The sequence below is a fragment of the Beta vulgaris genome, chromosome 3, assembly GCF_026745355.1.
Source record: "Beta vulgaris subsp. vulgaris cultivar EL10 chromosome 3, EL10.2, whole genome shotgun sequence".
Lineage (NCBI taxonomy): Eukaryota > Viridiplantae > Streptophyta > Magnoliopsida > Caryophyllales > Amaranthaceae > Beta > Beta vulgaris.
In genome coordinates this window covers 12,333,281-12,354,632 of record NC_079204.1, presented here as the reverse complement: position 1 = coordinate 12,354,632, position 21,352 = coordinate 12,333,281, and the positions used below count along the sequence as shown (strand labels likewise).

Below are 21,352 nucleotides of genomic sequence, written 5' to 3'. Positions count from 1 at the left end.
GCTCATTGGCAACCCTGTGACCACCAGCGAGCCTGCGGTGGTGGTTTACTATGAAGGGGGCTAGGGTTTCGAAGTTGGGGCAGAAAAAATAAGGTTTCTAATGACGTGTTGTTTTGTAATGGTACTTTCTCATTAGTTTAAAGATGTTGCTATTGTCTGTGTAAGTTTGTTTCAAAATATTTTCTTACTTTTATATAGTGATGGCCACTGGTGGGGGCTGGACGAGCCGGACCGTGGGCCGTAGCGGACTGGGCTGAGATTTCACGGTCCAGGACTGGACCGTAAAATTCATGGGTTGGGTGGGCTGGTCCGCGGGCCAAAAAATCTTGGCCCACACTGTTACCGGTTTTTCACGGTTTAGGAAGTGGTTCTAGCGGTTCGTGGGTCTAGTGGGCTGGCGGACCGGTGTGAGAATTTTTTTTCAAAATTATTTAATCATTGAAATTATTCATTATTATTGTTACATGAAATATTTAAAATGAATTAAAATATATACAATTATTAATATTAATGAATAATTTCATTATTTTAAAATTTGATTGAATTATAATACTTCCTCCGTTTTTTTTAGATGTTACACTTTCTATTTTAAGAAATTTTGAATTAGATGTTATACTTTTATTTTGGGTGTAATAACTTCTCTCTATCTCTCTCCTATCACATGCTCACATGGGACCTTTTTGTTTTCTTTCTCTCTATCTCTCTCCTCTCCAAAAATTACCTAGGAGTCCGTAATTTGAAAAGTATAACATCTAAAAAAAACGGAGGAAGTATATGCAATTTGATTAAAATATATACAATTTGATTAAAATATACAAAATTTGGTTCAGTATTTACTTGGAGTGGGCTGGTTCGGTTCATGGGTCGGGCTGGACCGGTTTCGTGGTCCAAGCTGGGCGGTTTTAGTAGCGAGCTTTGGTGGAATACGCTCAAGAAATCTAGCCCACGACACACCCACCAATTTCACGGTTCGAGTTGGGCTGGACCGGAATTTTTGCGAGCCAGGCCCCCACGACCCACGAGGTGGGCTGGGCTAGATGGGTTGGATTGGCCCGCACTGTTGGTCATCTCTACTTTTATAGTATTCTTTATTTGCTAAAGATTTGTTCCCTTTCGACACTATTTTAATTACTCCATTTGTTGCATCTACATTTCTTTTTTTGCACCTACATAATTCTATACTATTTTACAACCACGTTAAGGGTTTGTTATATTTACCTTATTTTTGTTAACTTTTCAGAACTTTAGTTATTTTTCTTATTTTTTCTGAACTTTTCTTATATTTCTGAAAATAAGTATAAATAAAATGAAAAGAACCGACTGTAAAAAAAAAAAACTAACTTTCACACTCTCTCTTCTTTACCTTGGTTTACGTTGCTACAATAAATAGGAATTGAAGATCATTAGTAAATGGAGAGAATATTACGTACTTCCCCTATATTCTTTTGTTATGCACAATGTAACTAATAATAATGCATAACTTATAATTTTACACGTAATTAAATTTGTTTGTCCTTATTGTTTGTTTACATGCATGACATGAGAAATGCATTTTGACCAAGACCTGATCAAATGTAAACTTGCTCACAGCTTATTCTCTTTTTTCTTTACCATGTGTTAGCTGCTCCTTCAATAAAACTCTTTATATTTTCAATATATATTATAACTTTGTCAAAAATAAAAAAAAAAAAAAATATGTATATATATATATATATAGAGAGATAAGTGAGTTCATATGATAATGCATACTTACATGAAAAATGAGAATGAATTTTACGCGCTATAACTCTTATGAATAAGGATAAGGGGTAAGATCACATGAGAATGTTCTTCACATTAAAAATGAGAATGAATCTCCACACGATTGGATTAGAGAAAATATCTATAATAACGGTGAAAAATAATTAGAAACAATATAATATTTTGATAGAATTCTAATATTCAAAGATTAATTAATAGGAGTTTATATTTTTGAAGGGTAAATAAATTAATACGAGTGGATGACCATTTTTTTTTTTTTTTTGATAATTAGTGGATGACCATTTCATTGTTGTTAATAGGAAAAAGAAAAAACATCTGACTTTTCTTTGATACTATTTCTTTCCCTTTTTTCCTCCATATTTTCAGCTATAATTCTCTGACAATTTCTCTGTTGAACTGTCAAAGATACCTTCTGTTAGTGATTAAGAAGGGTTAGCACTCTTTAAGTTTCAGCATTACATGGAAAAACATATTGGCACGTTCAATACTAGTGCCATTTCACTAAACTGAAAGAAAAACAACATTTAATCTTCACTATTCTTCAGTGAAGAACTTTCAGGTAATCAAGTAAATACATACCGATAATTAAATCCCTCAAAAAAAAATTACCGATAATTAAATAGGTCTAATATCATAATTAACATCATATATCGTAATAAAAACGTATAATGCTCTTTCTATTCTATTTATTGTTAATATTATTTATTTTTGCTTCTGACTTTAAGGTTATGCTTTATGCATCAATTTCTTTTTTCAAACAACAAAAATGTTCATATTAATTTTCAACCTTCCGAGACATCTAAAACCATAATATAATAGTGAGTTCTTTAAATAAAACTTTTTAGTGCATTGATTTTCCTATTATTTTTGGTAATTCTCTCTTACTTTTTTTGTTAAGGTAATATTATATATAGGAAAAAATTTAAAAATATTTTGATAGGAAAAGCAAGAGGATAAATAAAAACCGAGGGTTAATTAAATAGTTAGATAATAATAAAAAACACGCTATAAATGGTGTAACTTTCTAACATCACAAACCCCAGAAATATAGTAATAATAATAATTATTATTATTATTATTGTTGTTGTTGTTGTTGTTATTATTATTATTATAATAATAATAATAATAATAATAATAATAATAATAATAATAATAATAATAATAATAATAATAAGGATTTTTTTGTCCATAACTATCTTACTTACCCTCTTTTTTACGAGAAACTATCATATTTACAATAATAATAATAATAATAATAATAATAATAATAATAATAATAATAATAATAATAATAATAATAATAATAATAATAATAATAATAATAATAGTTTTAACAATAATAATAATAACTAACAATAATACTAACAATAATAATACTGATAACAATATGAATTCTATGTTAATGTCAAATATAAATGGTAATCTGAGTAAGTATTTTTCACTAAACTATATGTATAGCTAATCAAGGATAGCGATGTAGTTGACAAAAATAGTGCTAGCACGTTTAGTGGCAATATGAGTAAGTATTTTGGTATTTATTAGGAGAAAGTACGTTTTGTCACAAGATTATGTCAACATGCAACCAAAAAAAAAAGTGTCATTGATAAGTACTGGAATATGCTTTTATCCTGTCTACTTCTTCACTTTCCAATTTTTATTTTAATATAATAAAAGGTCTCCACTTGAGTTTTAACTAATATTTTCTTGATTAAGAAATGTGTATTCAATGATTAAGCACCCTTCAGTTAATACATGCCAACATAACGAAAAGAACAGTATAATTAAGCTAGACTATAGATAAAGTTATTTTGGACATGGTACGGATACAAGCTACAAACTCAATTGCTATACCTCCCCCCTAAGTAAAATTGATTTAAGAGCAGTAGGTCATATGGCCTACTAAGTGTCCTAATTGAATAGGTACCTCACACAGGTTAATTCGACTCGGGTTTGCAGGCAAGGTCTCTTGGGAGTAGGGGAAATGGTAAAGGGAAATATCCACCTCCAAAGTGCCTCTAGTGAGATTGTGAGATACAAACCAAATCACTAGACCAAGTACTACTTGGTATGGCCTACTACTATTGATATTACCTTTTGAGAATTGGAATTGAGTCACAACACTTATAAGAGGATTTCCTTATTTTGCCTCTTCTTGTAAAATACTTTTACTTACCTACTTATTTAAAAAAGGTATAAAGTTGTCTAAATATTTTAAAATTTTTGAAGAAAGATGGAGATATCACTTGCTCTTCCATTTGAAAGTAGTAATCACATATAGAGCATGTTTGGTCAAAGTCATAGAATGGAATCAAATAGAGAAGTGAAATCGGAACAAAACGTGTTACCTTTATCGTGTTTGGTTAAAGTCTTTAAAAAGAAAGAAAGTGTAATCATTGGCGTTGTTTGGCAATTGGTTGTTGGTTGTTGGTTATTGGCTTTTGGCTGTTTTAGTTTGCTTGTTTGACTGGCTGAAAGCATTGGCTGTATGTATTGGCTTTTGAGTTGGTTGTTCAAGTCAGTTGTTTGCAAAAGTGTTTGGTAAAATTAGTTGTGGTTGTTGGTTGTTTAATAGAGAATTTTTAGGCCAACAAGCCTAAAGCCAATCCAAAAAGCTACTTCATGCAGCTTTTTTTATTTTGGCTTAAAAGCCACCTTTTCAGCCAACCAAAAAGCCAATAACCACACACTTTTTTTGGCTGTTTGACCAAATTAAAAAAAAACAAAAGCCAAAAGTTAATGAAAAAGCCATTTACCAAATTAAACATGACCATTATCACCAATAGATGGATTTTGTTACTTGAGGGAGAAGGAAATATAACAAATTAGGGATGTCAATAATAATACCAGGTAGTTGTAATGAATTGTGAGAAGGAGTTGAACCAAATAAGAAGAAAGGAAATTAATTTGTGATTGATTCCGTTTTCAGAACCCGAAAATGTTAAAACTAATATACTCATAGTGTTAACCTCTTAAAATTAAGGATATTAACAAATATACTACTCCATTTGTTTCAAAAAGACTACACAACATAACATGAATGCAAATATACAATAACTTTGGTAGAGCGGCAACAATACTTTTCGAAACAACTTGTTAAGATTAACTAGTTATTAAGTCTGAGCTATGTTCTGGGTAAGAAAAAATTTCATTGATTAATATAATACTTTATGATAATAACACTAAATATAACTTAGTCTACTGGTTAAGACTTTAGTATATGTACTTGAGGTCTCGGAATCAAACCCTATACTATGCAATTTCTAAATTTTTTATTGTACATGGATTACATAAACTAAAACTCCCTAGGGAGAGTGCCACATGGCACAATAGCAAGAGGTCACAGGTTCAAATCTTGCTACAAACTAATTTTACTTTTGTTAATTAACATGACTTATGTACACATTGGACAATTCTAGTAGAGTAACAAAGGTGCCACGTGGCGTGTATACATTGTCAAGCACGTCTTTTAATATATTTGTACTAGCCTTCTTTGCACGTAATGTGTGCGTGAATTATTTTGGTGATTATAATTAAATTTCATCTTAATGTAATTTTGAAGAATGTAATTTACAATCATCATTAGTTCTAATTAAATATCATGTGGTGTAAATACAAAATATAAAAATTACTTGATGAAGAAGTTGTTTTCTTGGTATTTATTTAACTTGTTAATGGGTGTTGGTATTGTTATTGTATTTTAAAGTTTAGGTAAAATTAAAAATTTATGTCTTTAGTCTTGTAATTGATTTGAAAATTGCTTTAGTTATGTTAATTTGTTCTTCAATCATAAACTATTTATTTCACTACACATATTTTTATGAAAGTTTATTTTACCTACTTTGAACTTCCTTCAATATACATATTTTAAATTAGGAAGGGTTATGATTGAGGAAAATTTCGCAATCTTAATAGGTAATATTTTTTATTGAATGAAGGGTTAAAAAGTCTTTTCAAATGGGACAGGATAGCTCCCCCCTTAGCTTATACTACCCCCGTTTCTTTTTAATTGTTACGGTTTCCTTTTTAGACCGTTTCTTTTTAATTGTTACACTCTTACTTTTACTGCATAAGGTAAGTCTTACTTTTTAGTCTTATATGCATGCGATGTGTGCGTTAATTTCAAAACTTGTTATTATATACTCCATCCGTACTATAGTTATGATTATTCCTGGGTGATTTTTAATATTAATTTTTGTAAATGAATTTAGATATATTAATTCTTAAGATTTACTGAAAATAGAACATTACACGTATTTTTATTTTTAATAATGAATTGTGTACCTGATTAACAATAAAGTCTCCGCAAATTTGAGAATGACGTGAAGCTCAAATTTATTAAGAGAACTGATTTTTTTGTTTGGAGATTGTGTATGTAATTGTGTGTAAGGAAAAATTTATTTTGAGTTTGAATTTAGTTATCTGTGTAATGAGAATGTCATTTATTTTTTTTGTTATTGTTTGCGATATTAATGTCTGGTAAGTTATTGATTATAAATCTTTTTGACTGAATCTTTTTTATTGGCAAGTTTATGTGAGTGACCTTTTATATGAGTTGATCACTTGATTGGGTTTAATAGATATTTAATTTTTTTTGGCAAGTTTATGCATTGAATTGGTTTTGTTTTAACTGTTAGAAGTTGTGTGTGGAAATTTGGTATCTAATGTTCATGTTGTGGAGGGACAATTAAGTAAATTTCAAAGGGGACAATGTTGCTCCCCCTTGGCTTATACTCCCTCCATCCTCTATTAGTTTACCCCTTTTCTTTTGCACAGAGTTTTAGGAGAAATAATGTTGTGGGTCATAGAAAGAAAGAGAAACTATTATTTTATATTAAAGTTGAATGTATGTGTGATGAAAAGTTTGTGGTCCCATTTCAAAAATAGCAAAAAAAAGAAAGCGGTAAACTAATAAGGGACACACTTAAAAAGAATACGGGTAAACTAATAGAGGACGGAGGGAGTATAATAGAGATAGACAAGGGTGTTCATCGGCCCAAGTTCAGAACGGACTAGAACCAAATGGACCGGTGGACCGGAATTTGGAAATTTTTTGGATCTGGACCGGATCGGTAATATTCAGGTCCAGTCCAGTCTGGACCTAAATTTTGCCATTCCGATTTTGGACCAATTGGACCAGAATCTATATTTTTGTAAAAAAAAAAAATCTATTTTATTTGATTTAAATATATTTATAAATTAGATAAATTAAAATTTAATAAATTTAAGAACTATATTCCTAAAGGTGTAAATAGTAGGTTTTTAACTTTGTAACTTTCTACCTCTTAAAATTTTTAATATATAAACTTTTCTTTTTACTAAAAAATAGAAATTCTGGTCCACCGGTTCGGACGGGAATTTTCCAGGTTTGGACCGGGCCGGACAAGAAACTCGAAATCAAGATTTCTCTGAACCGAGAACTGAAACGGAATTTTCGGCGCGATCCGGTTCAGATTTCTGTCCGACCCTAATCTTTGCACGGCACTAGTTAAGTAAAGAAAAGCTTTATTCTTTTCTCTTGTTACTCTCAAGGAAAAATCTTATGCCAAATAGAATTGGGATAGGCTGGCCTAGATTGCAGATGAAAAGAATTACATTTATCCATGGATAATATGTAATTACATCTACATGACATAAACATCAAAGGGATTAAGGGTGTGTTTATCCCTCAGATTCAAACCCAAATTTCAGACTGTGTCACATTAGCTTTCCACTACTTTTTATTCTTCAGACTCACTCCAGGCTCATTCCAGTTTTACACTTTATCCCTCAGACTTTCTCCAGACTCTTTATCAAAAGTTTAACATATTATTTTATATTTAATCATTTTCATGTTTTTTTCTATAACATTATTAACTTAATATGTTATGAGAATATATAGTTTAATTATTTACTAATTATTATAGCATTAAAATTACAATTTATCTAATTATTTATTTAAGATTACACGAAATAGAAAAGTACACACGAAATAGAAAAGTACACACGAAATAGAAAATTACACACGAAATAGAAAATTACACATGAAATTTAATTAGCGTCTCCTCCATAACGCGACCATATGTGTTCCACCAAATCATGCTGTAGTTAGTGGCATTGTGCTCGGTTGCAAATTCGCGTATGATTTTCAAAGTACCTGCTTCGGTTTACATAATAATTTCTAAGTCGCCCGGTATGAAGTTGTGGACTTTCGCTTTGATTCCTTGCTACTGTATAATTAACGCTAGTCGTCATTTGAGTATCATCTCTTTCATTCTCAATAATCATATTATGTAATATGATGCATGCTTTCATGATATCACCAACTTCACTTTTTTTTCCATAAACGTACCGGGTTGTAAACAATCGCGAATCTCTTTTGGAGCACCCCGAAAGCTCGTTCTATATCCTTCCTTGCACCTTCTTGATGTTTTTTCTTTTCTCGGATAGCATGTTTGCTCGAGGAATGGTTTTGACGAATACATGCCATTCAGGATAGATACCATCCGCAAGATAGTATCCAATATTATATGTGCTTCCATTTATCGTGTACTGGATTTCGGGACCTTGACCTTCAAGCAACTCATCAATTACCGGGGATCGATCCAAGACATTAATGTCATTGTTAGATCTTGCAACACCAAAATATGCATGCCAAATCCATAAATCATAAGAAGCAACAACTTCTAATATCATTGTTGGTACACCTTGATGACCCCCAGTATATTGACCTTGCCATGCCATGGGACATTTATCCCATTGCCAATGCATACAATCGATACTACTAAGCATACCAGGAAATCTGCGGGATTCCCCAATTTGAAGAAGACGTCGGGTGTCATCAACTGTTGGCCTTCTTAAGTAATGAGGTTCAAAAACCTCAATCACACACTTACAAAAATTCTTCAAGCATTGTAGTGATGTATTTCCAGCTATTCGCACGTACTCATCTACAACATCACCAGCCACTCCATAAGCCAATAATCGAATGGCAGAAACACATTTTTGAAGTGGTGAGAGAATTCCTACCAAGAGCATCAAATCCTTGTTGGAACTACGTAGAATGATTTTCGAGGGCATTGACGATGCGAAGGAATAACTCTTTTCTCATTCGAAACCTTCGGGGAAATTGTTGTGCATCATATACCGGGTCACTTGAGAAGTAATCATTCCATATGCGCTCATGTCCTTCCTCACGATTTCTTTCTGTGTATTTTCTTTTCTTTCTTATTTTACTAATGTTTGAAGGTGATGTATCTTCAATGACATGATTTAGAATATCATCTACTAAATCTGTGGAAGTGTCACCCCCCATGTATGAATCATAATACGTTTGATTGTACAATTCATCGAATGTGTTGGGAGGGTTAAAGTATGACATATCACTATGACTTGAGGTTTTAAATTTTTGAGAGGATTTGTGGATAGTTTGCTATGAGAATTTGAGTTCAGAGAAATGGGTAAATATATAGAAGTTGTGGAAGTTAATAATTCAATGCACAACATTCAAATAATTCAATCACTATAATGAGTACTACAACAATAATGCACTGATCTTTGGTACAATAATTCAAAAAATAGTGCAATTATATCTGACAAAGTTACTGAAAAGATGGATGTGTGGTAACAAGTCATGTACTGATATAGACTTGGAGGTGACAACTCATTGAAATTGGAATCAATTCACCATTATTATTATGATTGTTTTTATTAATTAATATTACTAATAATTATCATACTTAACGTTAATAAAGGAAATAATTAATTATTATTAATATTAAGAAGTAACATAAGTTCATGAAATAAAAACATGCTTAACTGAAACATAGCTATAATATATTAAAACAACATAATTAAACATTAATAAACATAATCAAATTTTGCAAGTTGTAAGCAACCTAATCATCAAAAGTCCATCCATATTTTTCTGCAAGTGCTTGCAACTTCTTCTCATGAATCTTTCTTTGCAAAGGAGCCATCTTGGTGACATCGGCACAAAGTAGTTGGTTTTCAAGCTCCTGCTCCTTCAAATCTGTCATACGACTCATTGATTGTACACGTGACTCTTGAATATCTTTTGCAACTGATATGGCTTCACTATGATCACTTTGGGTGCTTTTTCCCTTTCTCTGGGCAGCTAGTTGTTTCTTTGCAGCTTGTTGACCTGTTGGTCGGGGCTCATCAACTTCATCAAAACCCTCAACATATTCAGAAATCTTGTTCCTTTTTGACGAATCACTATCGTTGTCTTTCTTACGTTTGGTCTTTAGTTCAGCTTTGAACTTATTAGTTTCACACACAATACTCCACACATGATCGTATTGAAACTTGGAATTGTAGAGACTTTGGTAAAGTGCACGAGCCTCCGAGAGCTTCAGAGCTTCATTAAACCCACTCCTCTTTTCATACTTGGCATAACACCCTGCAAACTTTCCAAGTGCATTATTAAATTGCCCACCAATGTTGTTTGCAAGGATTTACCTCTCGTTCAGCTTGATTTGTTTGCCTATTTTCATTGAAGAATGCACAAATTTTCCCCCAATATGCATCGGCTGTTTGTGCATTGCCATTCACTTCATCTTTGGTAGTATTAATCCATGCAATACCAAGAAGTGTTTCATCTTCTATCGTCCAAGTTAACTCTTTTTTCTCTTTAGGCTGACTTACTTTGCGACGTGATGTAGTACGAGCAGCAGTACGAGTAGTTGTAGTAACACAATATTCTCCGCCTCTTCAATACCCGCATTATCTACAAATGCGTTGTCGGAATTGGACCCAATACTAATGGGGGTAAAAGGAGGTTGGTCAATATTTTGAGTTTTTGACTAGTAGAGTATATTGGTTATTTGGAGTTTGGAGAAATTGGGTAAAATTTTGCACTTGTGCATTACCCATACTAGTGGGATTCGGGTTAGAAAAATTTGTATTTTGGGAATTTTGGGAATTTTGGTATTGATTTTGTTGAGCTAAAAATGTCTGAAATTGAGGATTATTTTGAAACATACTCATAAGGGAGTTGAAATCAAAATTCTGATTTGGATCCATTAAAAATATAATAGATGGATTTTTTTTTTTGAGAGAATAGAGATAAAAGGGAAATTGATATGAGAGAATATAGAGAATGTAAAAAAAAAGTTGTACCCAAAGAGTTATTTATAGGCATTATTACAAATTAATATACAATAAATTAGACAAATCATGACATTTTTTATTACTAAAATTTATAACTGTTAAAATTTGGTTGTTGAATTTGTGCAATTGGAACAAAGTATTCGTTGCAATTGTGTTGGTGGGACATGGTAATAGTGCTAAAGTGAGTCTTTGTCAGAGTTTTAGAAACCAAAACTCTACGCAAGACTCACTTCAATTTTGTTGAAGATTATCGCGTCAGACCATGTGAGACTTTGCCAAGTCTCTGCTTCAGACTCTGGCTTCAGACCACGATAAAGACACCCTAAGTTGCTATGCTCATAAAGGATTAGTATATAGCATTTATCCATTTGTCGGAGTTTTAAGGGAGCATAGAAATACATAAGAACTCTTAAATGGAAATGGAAATGGAAATGGAAAAGAAAAAGATATGAGCTTCCTTTGAGAGGGAAGATCTTTGTCGTAAGAAAAAGGGATTGATTCGTATCATCTTGGATTAAGTTCTTTGGGCAAAATTTTGAGTTTAAGAGGTGGGCGGTGCTTGGGTCCAAAGGGACTGAAATGATTAGGCTGTTTTTGTACCTGTAAAGAAGCTTTGTTTCACGAAAAGATGTAAAAAAGTTGAGTTCAAATTATCCCAATTAATTCAGATAACGTACGATGGGTGATGTACTGATGTTAATGTAAACCTTCGCTGAAAAAATGGAAAATTGAAATAGTGTGCTATCAACTTTGGACTTTCTGGTGCTTCAATCTGAAAGCACCCTGCCTATTCAGAAACTGAACATACAGATACATCTCAACATAAAAAATGAGTTCAATATTTAGGCCAGATGCATTACAAAATCTTGTCAATTTATGATTACAACTATACAGTGTAAGAGTTATCTATCACACTTCAGGCCCATTCGCGAATAAGCTGATAAGGCCTCGGAAAACTTGAGCCGACAATTTATGTGCTCGTAGGATCTCACCGTCCAAGTTCCAAACACCCTCTTTGCCCAAAGATGTAAATGCGAATGCAGGGGTCTGTAAATTGTAAAGCATGCATAAATGCACTTTATAAGTAAGAGTTGAATTCGAGATTGGCAAGAACCAAGAGCAATTACCTTGTAATGTTCCACAAACTTGAAATCAAGGGGAGTTCCACCCTTTTTAGCTAGATTGGTCAGGTGCCTGCGATGATCAATAGAGATCAATAAGACATGATTCAAAATCTCTGGCGACTTCTACTATGGTTAAAAGAGTCACTTATGAGCGACATTGAACTTTAATTCAGGATTTGTAATATAAATAGATAATCATCCCCTTATTAAGGCGATTAATCAGAATACCTCCTTTATGGCTTTATGTACAGAAATTACATAGAATTGAACCACCTTAAGTGTAGATTCACATTTTTTGAAACAACACCCTCCAGTCATTTTGCACAGTTAAACTTAACAAGTCATATATATCCTCACATGATTTCCCATGTTCCCTACTACCTAGAAAAGAAGCTAATACTCATCAATCGTTATAAACAGGTAAAGCTGCTGAGCATGAAGGATTCTGGATTACTATGAATTTAGAAGTTATAATCTAAAACTTAATCGATGGTAACAGCTAAAAGTGCATATGAAAAAATTTGAGTAATTTCTACAGATTTAACCCACGCGAAGAGAGTAAAGGATAATTTCCTGCTATCAGAACTGCAAATTTTATGGACTATATTAAAAGTTTTTCTAAGCAGTCATCTCCTAATTGATTCTGAAGTAGCAAGCACTAATTACACTTCTAATTGAGGGTCTTCTACGTTGAGGGTGTTTCTACTTCTACATCCAGCATGGCAGCACCTACCTGGTGAAAACAGGTTCATCTAGAAGTTGAAATAATTGTTTTGAGTATCACAAAATTAAAATGACAACTGACACAATTATAAAAGGACTCTGCTCTAACGGTCGATAAATTAGGAAATGAACTTTCATTCACATCTACTTTTATTTCTTGATAGAAACTTCCTAATTATGATACTACCTGCATGTATGTTGACTTTGTTTCAAAGCCAAATTGAGAATAGCCAAACTTACCACAAATATAATGCATGAGAGCAGTTTCTTATTAAGATAAGATGCAAGAGACCATCTGCAAGGTGTGCATCAGCCACTAAACCATCAGGTGCTCTTTCATTTCGACAAGAGATGACAGCAGCGCCTACACTAAGGAAACGTCCTCTAGATCTCAACCATTTTGATTTCATCTTCCCGGAGAACGGCGTGTTGCAGACTTCGCAATTAGCTCGGCAAATTATTTTCTCACTTTTTCTCTTAAGGCCCTGGCATGACTTTCTCCCCCCATTCAAATTATCATCGTTGGAATCAGGATCTGATTTCTTGGAATTGATATCCAAGTATGATATTTCAGCCTCATATGACCTAGAAACAATCAAAAAAAATTGTGCAATATCATTAAGAAGTAAGAACACAAGTATGATGTGAAAAGCTATAGAACGCAGTTGTGGATTCGAAAGCAGACTAAGTATGCTGTTTTAATACTTCCAATTTGTATACAAGGGTATTGTGGCTACATCAAATCTATGTGGCAAGACAAATTGCTCACAAGTCATTCTAACTCAGCTCAGTCAATAGCTTGGGTTGGCGCAAAGTTTGAGATTAGACTCCAGCTTGTTTATCAAATCAGCCAAGTGCAAAGAGCATGACATCCAGCTCAAAAGCTCATGAACCTATATGACCTTCTCCCTTCCTTTTTAAATAAAGTTTTAATAATCGATCAAAATATACAAAAGGGACATTAACAAACAAAAAGAATCATCATTATGCCAATGCTTTTGACCAAGATAAGACGAAGAGATTCACTTATAGACACAACAACAACAAGAATATCAAAATGTTAATCCCAAAAGATGGAATTGGCTGCAGGAACCAAGAATTTATCTCGTATGATCACCCATGAAGATCCTCTTCCTTCATTCACTTCTATCTAGAGCTATATGCTTCAGCAAACCCATGTTTGTCATATCATTTTTAACTCCCTTCATCCAAGTCTTTTTTGGCCTCCTTCGACTTCTCAAATCTCCATGATCCCAACACTCCACCTTATTTACACGTGAATCTTTCAGTCAACGTTGCATATGCCAGAACCAACATAGTCGGTTCTCCCTTATCTTATCCTTAACATCTGCAACTTTGACCTTCCTCCAGATACCCTCATTTGAATTCTATCATATATATATACTCCCAAACATTGATCTTAATAAAGGCATCTCTGCTACACCCATTTTCTTAATATGATCACTCCTAGATGCCTGAAATTCTGACCCATACTGAAATGAAAAGAGAAATTCTTATGGGGAAAAGAAGGGAAGAAATGTCTTGCCATAAAAGGAAAAAGAATTCCATACTTGACAGAAAATTAAAATTTATACAGCCACGCCAAGCTCAACTTCAGCTTCATATTGAGCTTGACATTGCTCAGAATCCCTGCTCAAATCTGATTAATGTATGACTTGATTTCACTCTTAATTAGTCCTAATTCTCATGCACCTTGACGCAAGAGACCTATACTAACTCTGAAAAAGTGTTTTGAGTCTTTTGACCCCATTATAAGTTCCACAAATCATGTGATATGGCGTGCATGCATGCGTGGTACAATGAAATAACTCAGAAAACTACCTGTGTCTGAGAAAGACTTTTGTTCCTGCAAAGTCATAACGTTTTGGACCCATCCAGCGATACTTTTCGCTCTCAGTGATGACATCCCCATAGAACCCATAGCTGCAATGATTTGAAGTTAATGTCATGAAGTAGTACTTTCAGTGCTTAACAACGTCAAATAGCATTGACAAGGAATACCAAGCAGCTAATCTTCAACAGCGTCATTATTAGCCCATTAATCAGTTTAACTAAATAGTGCACGAGAAGTCCACCAAATAATCGTTCAAATGACACTCTTCTTTTCTCTACATTTTCTTTTGATGAGTGAATGAAACTCGTGATTTTGATGCTTAACAGCTTAAGGTCAAATCACTTACAACCTAAAAGTATGGCCCTTACAATATGCTAGTGCTGCTTAGACTCAACTGATGAATATTAAACTATTCTAAGCAATATGTGAGTTCACTTCTAAAAAAAAATTCAAAGCTTGCAAGGTGAAACTGTCAATGATCAAGAGACAGAGATTTATTTAAATTTAAGCAGCATTTGTTGGCTCAACAGGGGGCAATTTTTACTATAACTGAAGGGTCAAAATAGGAGATTGTGGCAACACATGAACCAGGAAAAAAAGATATTAGTAATATAAAATGCACAAAAAAAAGAAGATTGTATGAACGATCTTAAACATAGGATTTACTAATAATATATGAACGGCTGGTAAATTTCTCTTCAGAAACTAATCCAAATACATGTGAAGCACTGACCCGGACAAAATGTTTCATTGGAAGAAAACATATCCTTGAAGGATGCAGCATATAAAAGATAGTAGCAGTAAAAGAGGAGAAGCAAAACACAGCAAAACATAATAATACATGGCTAAAGCTTCAGTCAAGTGCCAGCAATACATAAGGTAGAGCTGAATAATGTCCAGGTGAATTGGTGATGCCTCTACCTAGCCCTTCAACTTCTCCATATAAATGAAAAATAAAAGACATGCAAATCTTAAACAAAGACCAGGACGATAGTCAGGATATAAAAGAAATCTGGACATGTATAAGCAATTGCAAGTTACCCAACAAAAGAGGCTGTGTAGTGTACAGAGGGTTCAATGTCTGAGTTCATGGTTGCTTTCCACTTTACAACTTGAGCTATATCAAGACAAATCCTTTTCCCAAGGACAATGTGCAAAGCTGATGTTATGGGATCTCTTGCTCCTGTTGTACTGCACACAAAAGTGGGCACACAATTTCAATTATATTATAACTTTGGAAATTCTGTTAACAGATACCATACTTTGGACACTTTTTTGAAAAAAATACCTAGGTTGTCTGAAATTTCATATATATACCAACTTTTTGTCATTTCTTTTGGAATCACTACCACAATACCACTTAATAGATTTTCGAAAAACCGTTAGTTTTGCTTTGTTAGTGGCATGTGAAATTACCTTCTTACTTTTCATTAATCTCCTCCTCCACCACCACCACCACCAAAACCCCAAGAAACTCACTACCCTTGTGATCCCCCTCTCTCTCCTAACCACCATTACGTGGTGGTGATGGTTTTATGGTTGGTTATTACTGTGGGGTGGGTCGATTTTTTGGTGGGTGGAGGTGGTGGTGGTTTCGTAGTTGATTAGGATGGTGGGGTGGGATGATTTTGGATTGGGTGGAGGTGGTGATGGTTTTATAGTTGGTTGTGGTTGTGGGTGGGTCTATTTTTTGGTGGGTGGGTTGCGGCAACGGTGGCAAGCATGGTTGTTGCATGTGGTAGGGACGGTGGTGGAGGTGAGGAAAGAGAAAAATCGTATTTTCATGTGCCACTAACGGAGCAAAACTAACGTTTTTTGCAAGCATCTGTTAAGCATCTGTCAAGAAAAATCGTATTTACCTTGGTATTTATATATCATTTCAGACAACCTAGGTATTTATTTCAAAAAAGTACCCAAAGTATGGTATTTATTGACAAATTATCCTATAACTTTTAGCAAGAAAGTGAACATGAAAATGCAATAATGACTGACGAGCTTGCAAACAGTTCCAAGTAAAATATCATCCGAATGATACACATACATACCAAGACCTATAGTCTAAAAAATAATTAATAGTACAAAAAGATCAACAATAGAAAAAAAAATTGGAAGACTATCGGTGATTGGTTAAGTTATTACTACTATCAATAAAGCATGCATACGTTATAATACACAACTTTCATCCTCAGAAAAATCAAACACAGGGAGATACACCTTTCGCTAACCAATGTGTGCATATTACATGCAACCACTGTTGCAGAGGTCCACAGAAAGTGAAGTGACCTACTCACCTCCGAAGCCTTTGATTTAGAGGGGCCAATAATCTGGACTGGCACTATCAAAATCTGACTAATAATAGGTCAACTTACTGGGATCAGTAGTCAACATCCTCTGTTCCATTTGGATATTCTTCCTCAGTCTCTCTCCTCATCACATCAGTCACCTCTCTCTCTCTCTATCTCTCTCTCTCTCTCTCTCTCCTCTCCTAAATTATTGTGCCTCCCCCCCTTGTTGCAAGTAAATGGAGCGGAATTAGTGTGTGCACATATATATACCAATAAGGAGAAAACAGAGAGGGAAAAAAAAAAAGCAAAAAGAAGCAAAAAGATGAAAGAAGAGATTATTTAAGCAGTTCCGTAAAGAATTACCAAATCACAATAGCATCAGTTGAACCCGCAGGAATGAGTCCGAATCTGAACCATTCATGGGGAAAAGAAAATTCAACATCATCTTCAACAGCTGAAATTAACATGAGGATACTAATCAAAGAATTGACCTATCTAAACTTTTGCAAGGAACTAAAAGCAATAGAGCAAATTTTACAATTTTAAAAAATTCCCTAAAAGTGAGGCGCTTAAAGCTAACATGATGTGAACCTAATGTAAACCAACCTGTGCTGCATTCGCCATCTTGAGTTCCTGCAATTTTCAGACACATCCATTCACAAAGAAGCACCTAAATAAGTTGAACAAAGCCAAAATTGGTATACATCATTACAATGATACAACTATTTTGGTACATACTGAAACTTGGGGACCGAGATTCAGAATGTCTGGAAGTTGGAAGCAGAGGGAACTGGTCTTCATTTGGGTTATAAGTACCTGCATTGATTTCACGTGGATCAAGAACTGAAGCACTAGGGTCGTCCCCTGGAGAAGCCATAAAATCTGGAGGAACTGGAGGAAATTTGGTCTTGAACCTCGAAGTCAGAAGCCCATTAAGGATTTCATTGAATAAGCCATCACCACCCTGCAACCAGTTAGTGACAATCAATTAACAAAAAAAAGGACTGCCCAGTGAGCACATATCAGGGTACAAGAATAGAAACCACATCAGCCTAATTTTACTGAATTGTATAGTCAGTAGACTAGATATTGCATTCGAGATAAGCGAAAAAGAATATAGGTAAGCTAAATAATGTTTGGCAAAAGTAACTCAGAGAAAGAAAAACAAAACGGAAGAAGAAAGTCCTCACGATTCATAAACACAAAACATGAAGGCATACCAGGGTCACATTAGCTCAGTAAAGGGAAGGATAGAATCATGGAAGGACACAGTCCCATTGACATAAAGGTCTATTCCAATTATTATCAGGCAGATCATACATAAAATTGACGTGCAAGAAGTTACACTAAGTCAGAAACACAGGAAGCTAGTACACTAATTTGGGTCATAGTAAGGGATAATTATAAGAACTCAGACATTGTCCACAGATAGAAACTAGAAAGTTAATAGCTTCTTCATGAACATTCTGTGGTCAACAGGTTCTGAATTCATTTTAATAGGCACCTAACGTCCTAACCATAAAGAAAAATAAGCAAGGTGACTGTTTAGAACCTCAAGGAAAGAACCAAGGTTGATTTAAATCAAAGGATTTATGTGAAGTTTAAGATAGTGCAAAATATAAGCTTGTAAACTCAAGGATTTTCACAAACTATCAGATGTGTGGATCTTTTACAGGATAATGACTTCTATTATAACTGAACATATAAATACAACGTACACACTTCCATGAAATTATCACTTTATCAGACTCAGACGAAAAAAAGGCCTCATAATCTTTAACAACCAGCAGGTCAAGAGTTTGATTTGATACAAAAACTCAAGGATGTCTTGAGATTAGTTAAAAAGACTAAGAAGGACAACGAACAAATCACAAACTTACAACAGCCACAATACCATCATATGAAATTAGTTGACGGTTTGTCATAGATGACACTAGATCGAAAGCATGTCCTGCCCTCTCTGTAACTGTTACCTAACAGATGGCAAACAAAGTAAAATATTAGCGGCAGACCAATTACCAAGTCAAAAAAGAATCAACTTATAAGGTGGGTTGGAGCTCAACATCATCAAGATTTATTATAAATAATGCTTCTATTTCCAGTATGGCTATCATAGAGCAAGAAGCAAAGACATTTTTCAAAGCAATATTTCTAAATCATATTGGTCAACCCACTAATAGTTGTACTTAAAACCTTAATCCAGCCTTGAAACATGCACAAAAAATATAGGCATAATCGTTACATCAATATTATTAGAAAACTATACTACAGATATGCACCCCCTACTCCCATCCTTCACCCTACCTCAAATGGCCACGTACCACGTTCCCGGTATATAGAACAAATGCTTATATAAAACAAATGCCCAGAGCAGGCACTGACAAAAAAGAGAAGGTTGAGTAGGTATGGAGAGAAAATGAGGAACAAAGCACGAAGGAGAAGAAAGGGGTTGGAAAGAAAGTCAAGATAAAAATGTAAGGAAACAAACCATAACAAAGAAGTATACTAAAAGGTTTAACTAGGCTGTGGACAAAACGGTAGTGATGTATATTCACATGTTAGCTTCATAAATAACAATATATCAATGTATATCCATAATTATGAGAAAGCAAACCATAACAAACTATGTTGATATAATGATATATCAGTGTCTTCCTATGAGAATGAACAATTATCTCAAAGCTTTCCATATATTATTGAACATGTGGCAGTATACAAGCATATCACAAGACATACCTGAGCCCTCACTTTAGCACGAGAAAATATCGGAGCTACAGTTCTCCAAATATTTTGACCATTTCCCTTACCACTCTTAGGATTAACAAAAACCTGTAAGATTACAGAAGCATATGTAAGTTTTTTCATCCTTTTCTAATTGAGCTTAAGGATCAAAAGATTTAAAGATATACCAACAGACTCTTTGGTCTTCCAATTTGCTTTGCGAGGTACAACTTTATTTTTTTCACTAATGTTTGACACACAAGCTGATCTCTGTGACCAAAAGTGTACTCCACCAAGTTCCAGAGAGATTCCTTAGTCTTTGATCTCTGCATAGCATGAACCACAAAAAGGTACATCTGCAAAAAAGATGGACAGATAAATGAATCATTACGATCAACATGTAAAGCAACAATTGGAAAATAAGGAGCTAACCTCAGAGTCCTGATGCATGAAGCAGCATTTAGTCAATTGACGAACTGATCCCCAATCAGCCAGCTCGGCAGCATAAACATCAGAAAATTCTATCAAAGCAGTACTTTCAGCATGATTCTCACGACGAATGCATGATGTCTTATCCTGCTAATAATAAACCATAAAACACACGATAAAAATTGAAATAGAAATACAAGTGAAGTAAGTCAGAAGATAATGCTCCGAATATATTCAAAACAAATATCCATAATATGTAAAGTCAAGTGTATCCCAATAACATTCTCAGGAATATAAGACTACTACTTAGATGAAGCAACTTCTCCCTTCACTCTCACTGTCTCATGGTACTAAATCTCGGCCCTATCACTGCATCACAACCGCATTGCTAAAGTTTTCGAGCTTACTGCAACCAAGATATTAGGTCGGAACCGCCGCAAACCATCCACATTACTCATTACACCACCCTAGGCAGGAGCTTCAAAGCAATAAGGCAAAGGTAAATTACAGGCTGGGGAATTCTATAACTTCCTGGAATACATACACCTTTGAATAGCCAAGATAGTCAAAAGCAACAGTGAGAAGTTTCCTTTTAACAATCTGATCCTCCATAGCTCTAAAACCCAACAATTATACAACCTTAATTGGCAATAAAAGGGCAAAAAAGATTGAAAATTTAAATACACCCAGAAAACTATGAAGCTAATATGAAGAACTGGAGAAATCAATCTACCTAATGATAATATAAACAAAACCCAAATGCTTGAAATTTCCATCATATGAACCTAAAAAAACAACAATTTTCACCCAATAACAATATGAAGAAAAATAAAAAAAAGACAGAGAAAATAAAGAAGCTTACATCATTTTGGGAATCTGCAGGTTCCCAAGATAACCCAATTGAATTAAGAGAGAGAATAACTTCTCCAACACGATCCAGGAATAATGTTAAGCTTGAAAGGGATGATGCGCCATTAAAATGCTCATCTGAGGTTGAATTCTCTGCAATAAGATTATTTTGATTCTCCTCCATTATTGTGTATGATAATTCCTCCATCAGATAATTCTTGTTATCATAATTGTCAAAGAAAAAGCTTTAAAATTGAAAACTTTTTAGAGGAAGATGATGTAAATATGTAAAGGACCGAAACCAGGAAGCTGCAATCTGCATATTGGAGTAGACAAGTCAATATTTGTGGATTATGGTACGAAATTGCAACATGGGCGGACGTTGAATTGACATTTCTTGTTGCAAATAAGAATCAAATAATTTGTGATGACCAAATAATTAAGGCTAAACAAAGCAAATTAATTAAGGCTCAATGACTTTTTTTTTTTCAATAAGA

General features: G+C 34.0%; 3 protein-coding genes across 7 annotated transcripts; all 3 read right to left on the bottom strand.

Annotated features, from left to right (window-relative positions):
• Positions 1-8,139: 8,139 nt before the first annotated feature.
• Positions 8,140-8,817, bottom strand: LOC104906664 (uncharacterized). Its single transcript, XM_019252429.1, has one exon. It carries the CDS (start codon positions 8,815-8,817, stop codon positions 8,140-8,142), a length of 678 nt encoding a protein of 225 aa, XP_019107974.1.
• An 818-nt stretch (positions 8,818-9,635) lies between these two features.
• On the bottom strand, positions 9,636-10,483 carry LOC104906663 (uncharacterized). Its single transcript, XM_010695449.1, has 2 exons — positions 10,405-10,483; positions 9,636-10,159 (listed from the first exon to the last, which is right to left on the bottom strand). Exons 1-2 carry the CDS (start codon positions 10,481-10,483, stop codon positions 9,636-9,638), a joined length of 603 nt encoding a protein of 200 aa, XP_010693751.1.
• Positions 10,484-11,590: 1,107 nt separating this feature from the next.
• Positions 11,591-21,329, bottom strand: LOC104906643 (ceramide kinase). Of its 5 annotated transcripts, none has more exons than XM_010695428.4 (13): positions 20,869-21,329; positions 20,010-20,156; positions 19,766-19,933; positions 19,593-19,685; positions 18,737-18,829; positions 17,673-17,820; positions 17,463-17,489; positions 17,220-17,310; positions 15,613-15,762; positions 14,559-14,660; positions 12,957-13,301; positions 11,997-12,063; positions 11,591-11,916 (listed from the first exon to the last, which is right to left on the bottom strand). In XM_010695428.4, exons 1-13 carry the CDS (start codon positions 21,061-21,063, stop codon positions 11,779-11,781), a joined length of 1,764 nt encoding a protein of 587 aa, XP_010693730.1. In that variant the 5' UTR covers positions 21,064-21,329; the 3' UTR covers positions 11,591-11,778. The 5 variants fall into 5 exon arrangements, with proteins under 5 accessions (XP_010693730.1, XP_010693728.1, XP_010693729.1 ...); XM_010695426.4 differs by having other exon boundaries at positions 17,595-17,820; positions 20,869-21,328; XM_010695427.4 differs by having other exon boundaries at positions 17,595-17,820; positions 20,010-20,153; positions 20,869-21,328.
• Between the last annotated feature and the right edge of the window lie 23 nt (positions 21,330-21,352).

Bases quoted from the DNA above. Each gene is read 5' to 3' on its own strand.
- LOC104906664 (XM_019252429.1), bottom strand. From the start codon at position 8,817: ATGCCCTCGAAAATCATTCTACGTAGTTCCAACAAGGATTTGATGCTC.
- LOC104906663 (XM_010695449.1), bottom strand. From the start codon at position 10,483: ATGCGGGTATTGAAGAGGCGGAGAATATTGTGTTACTACAACTACTCG. The intron at 10,160-10,404 runs GTAAGTCAGCCT...GAAAGTTTGCAG, and splicing joins GTACTACATCACGTCGCAAA to GGTGTTATGCCAAGTATGAA.
- LOC104906643 (XM_010695426.4), bottom strand. From the start codon at position 21,063: ATGGAGGAATTATCATACACAATAATGGAGGAGAATCAAAATAATCTT. The intron at 17,821-18,736 runs GTAAGTTTGTGA...AACTGGTTGCAG, and splicing joins ATGATGGTATTGTGGCTGTT to GGTGGTGATGGCTTATTCAA. The intron at 14,661-15,612 runs GTAACTTGCAAT...AAATCATTGCAG, and splicing joins TACACAGCCTCTTTTGTTGG to CTATGGGTTCTATGGGGATG.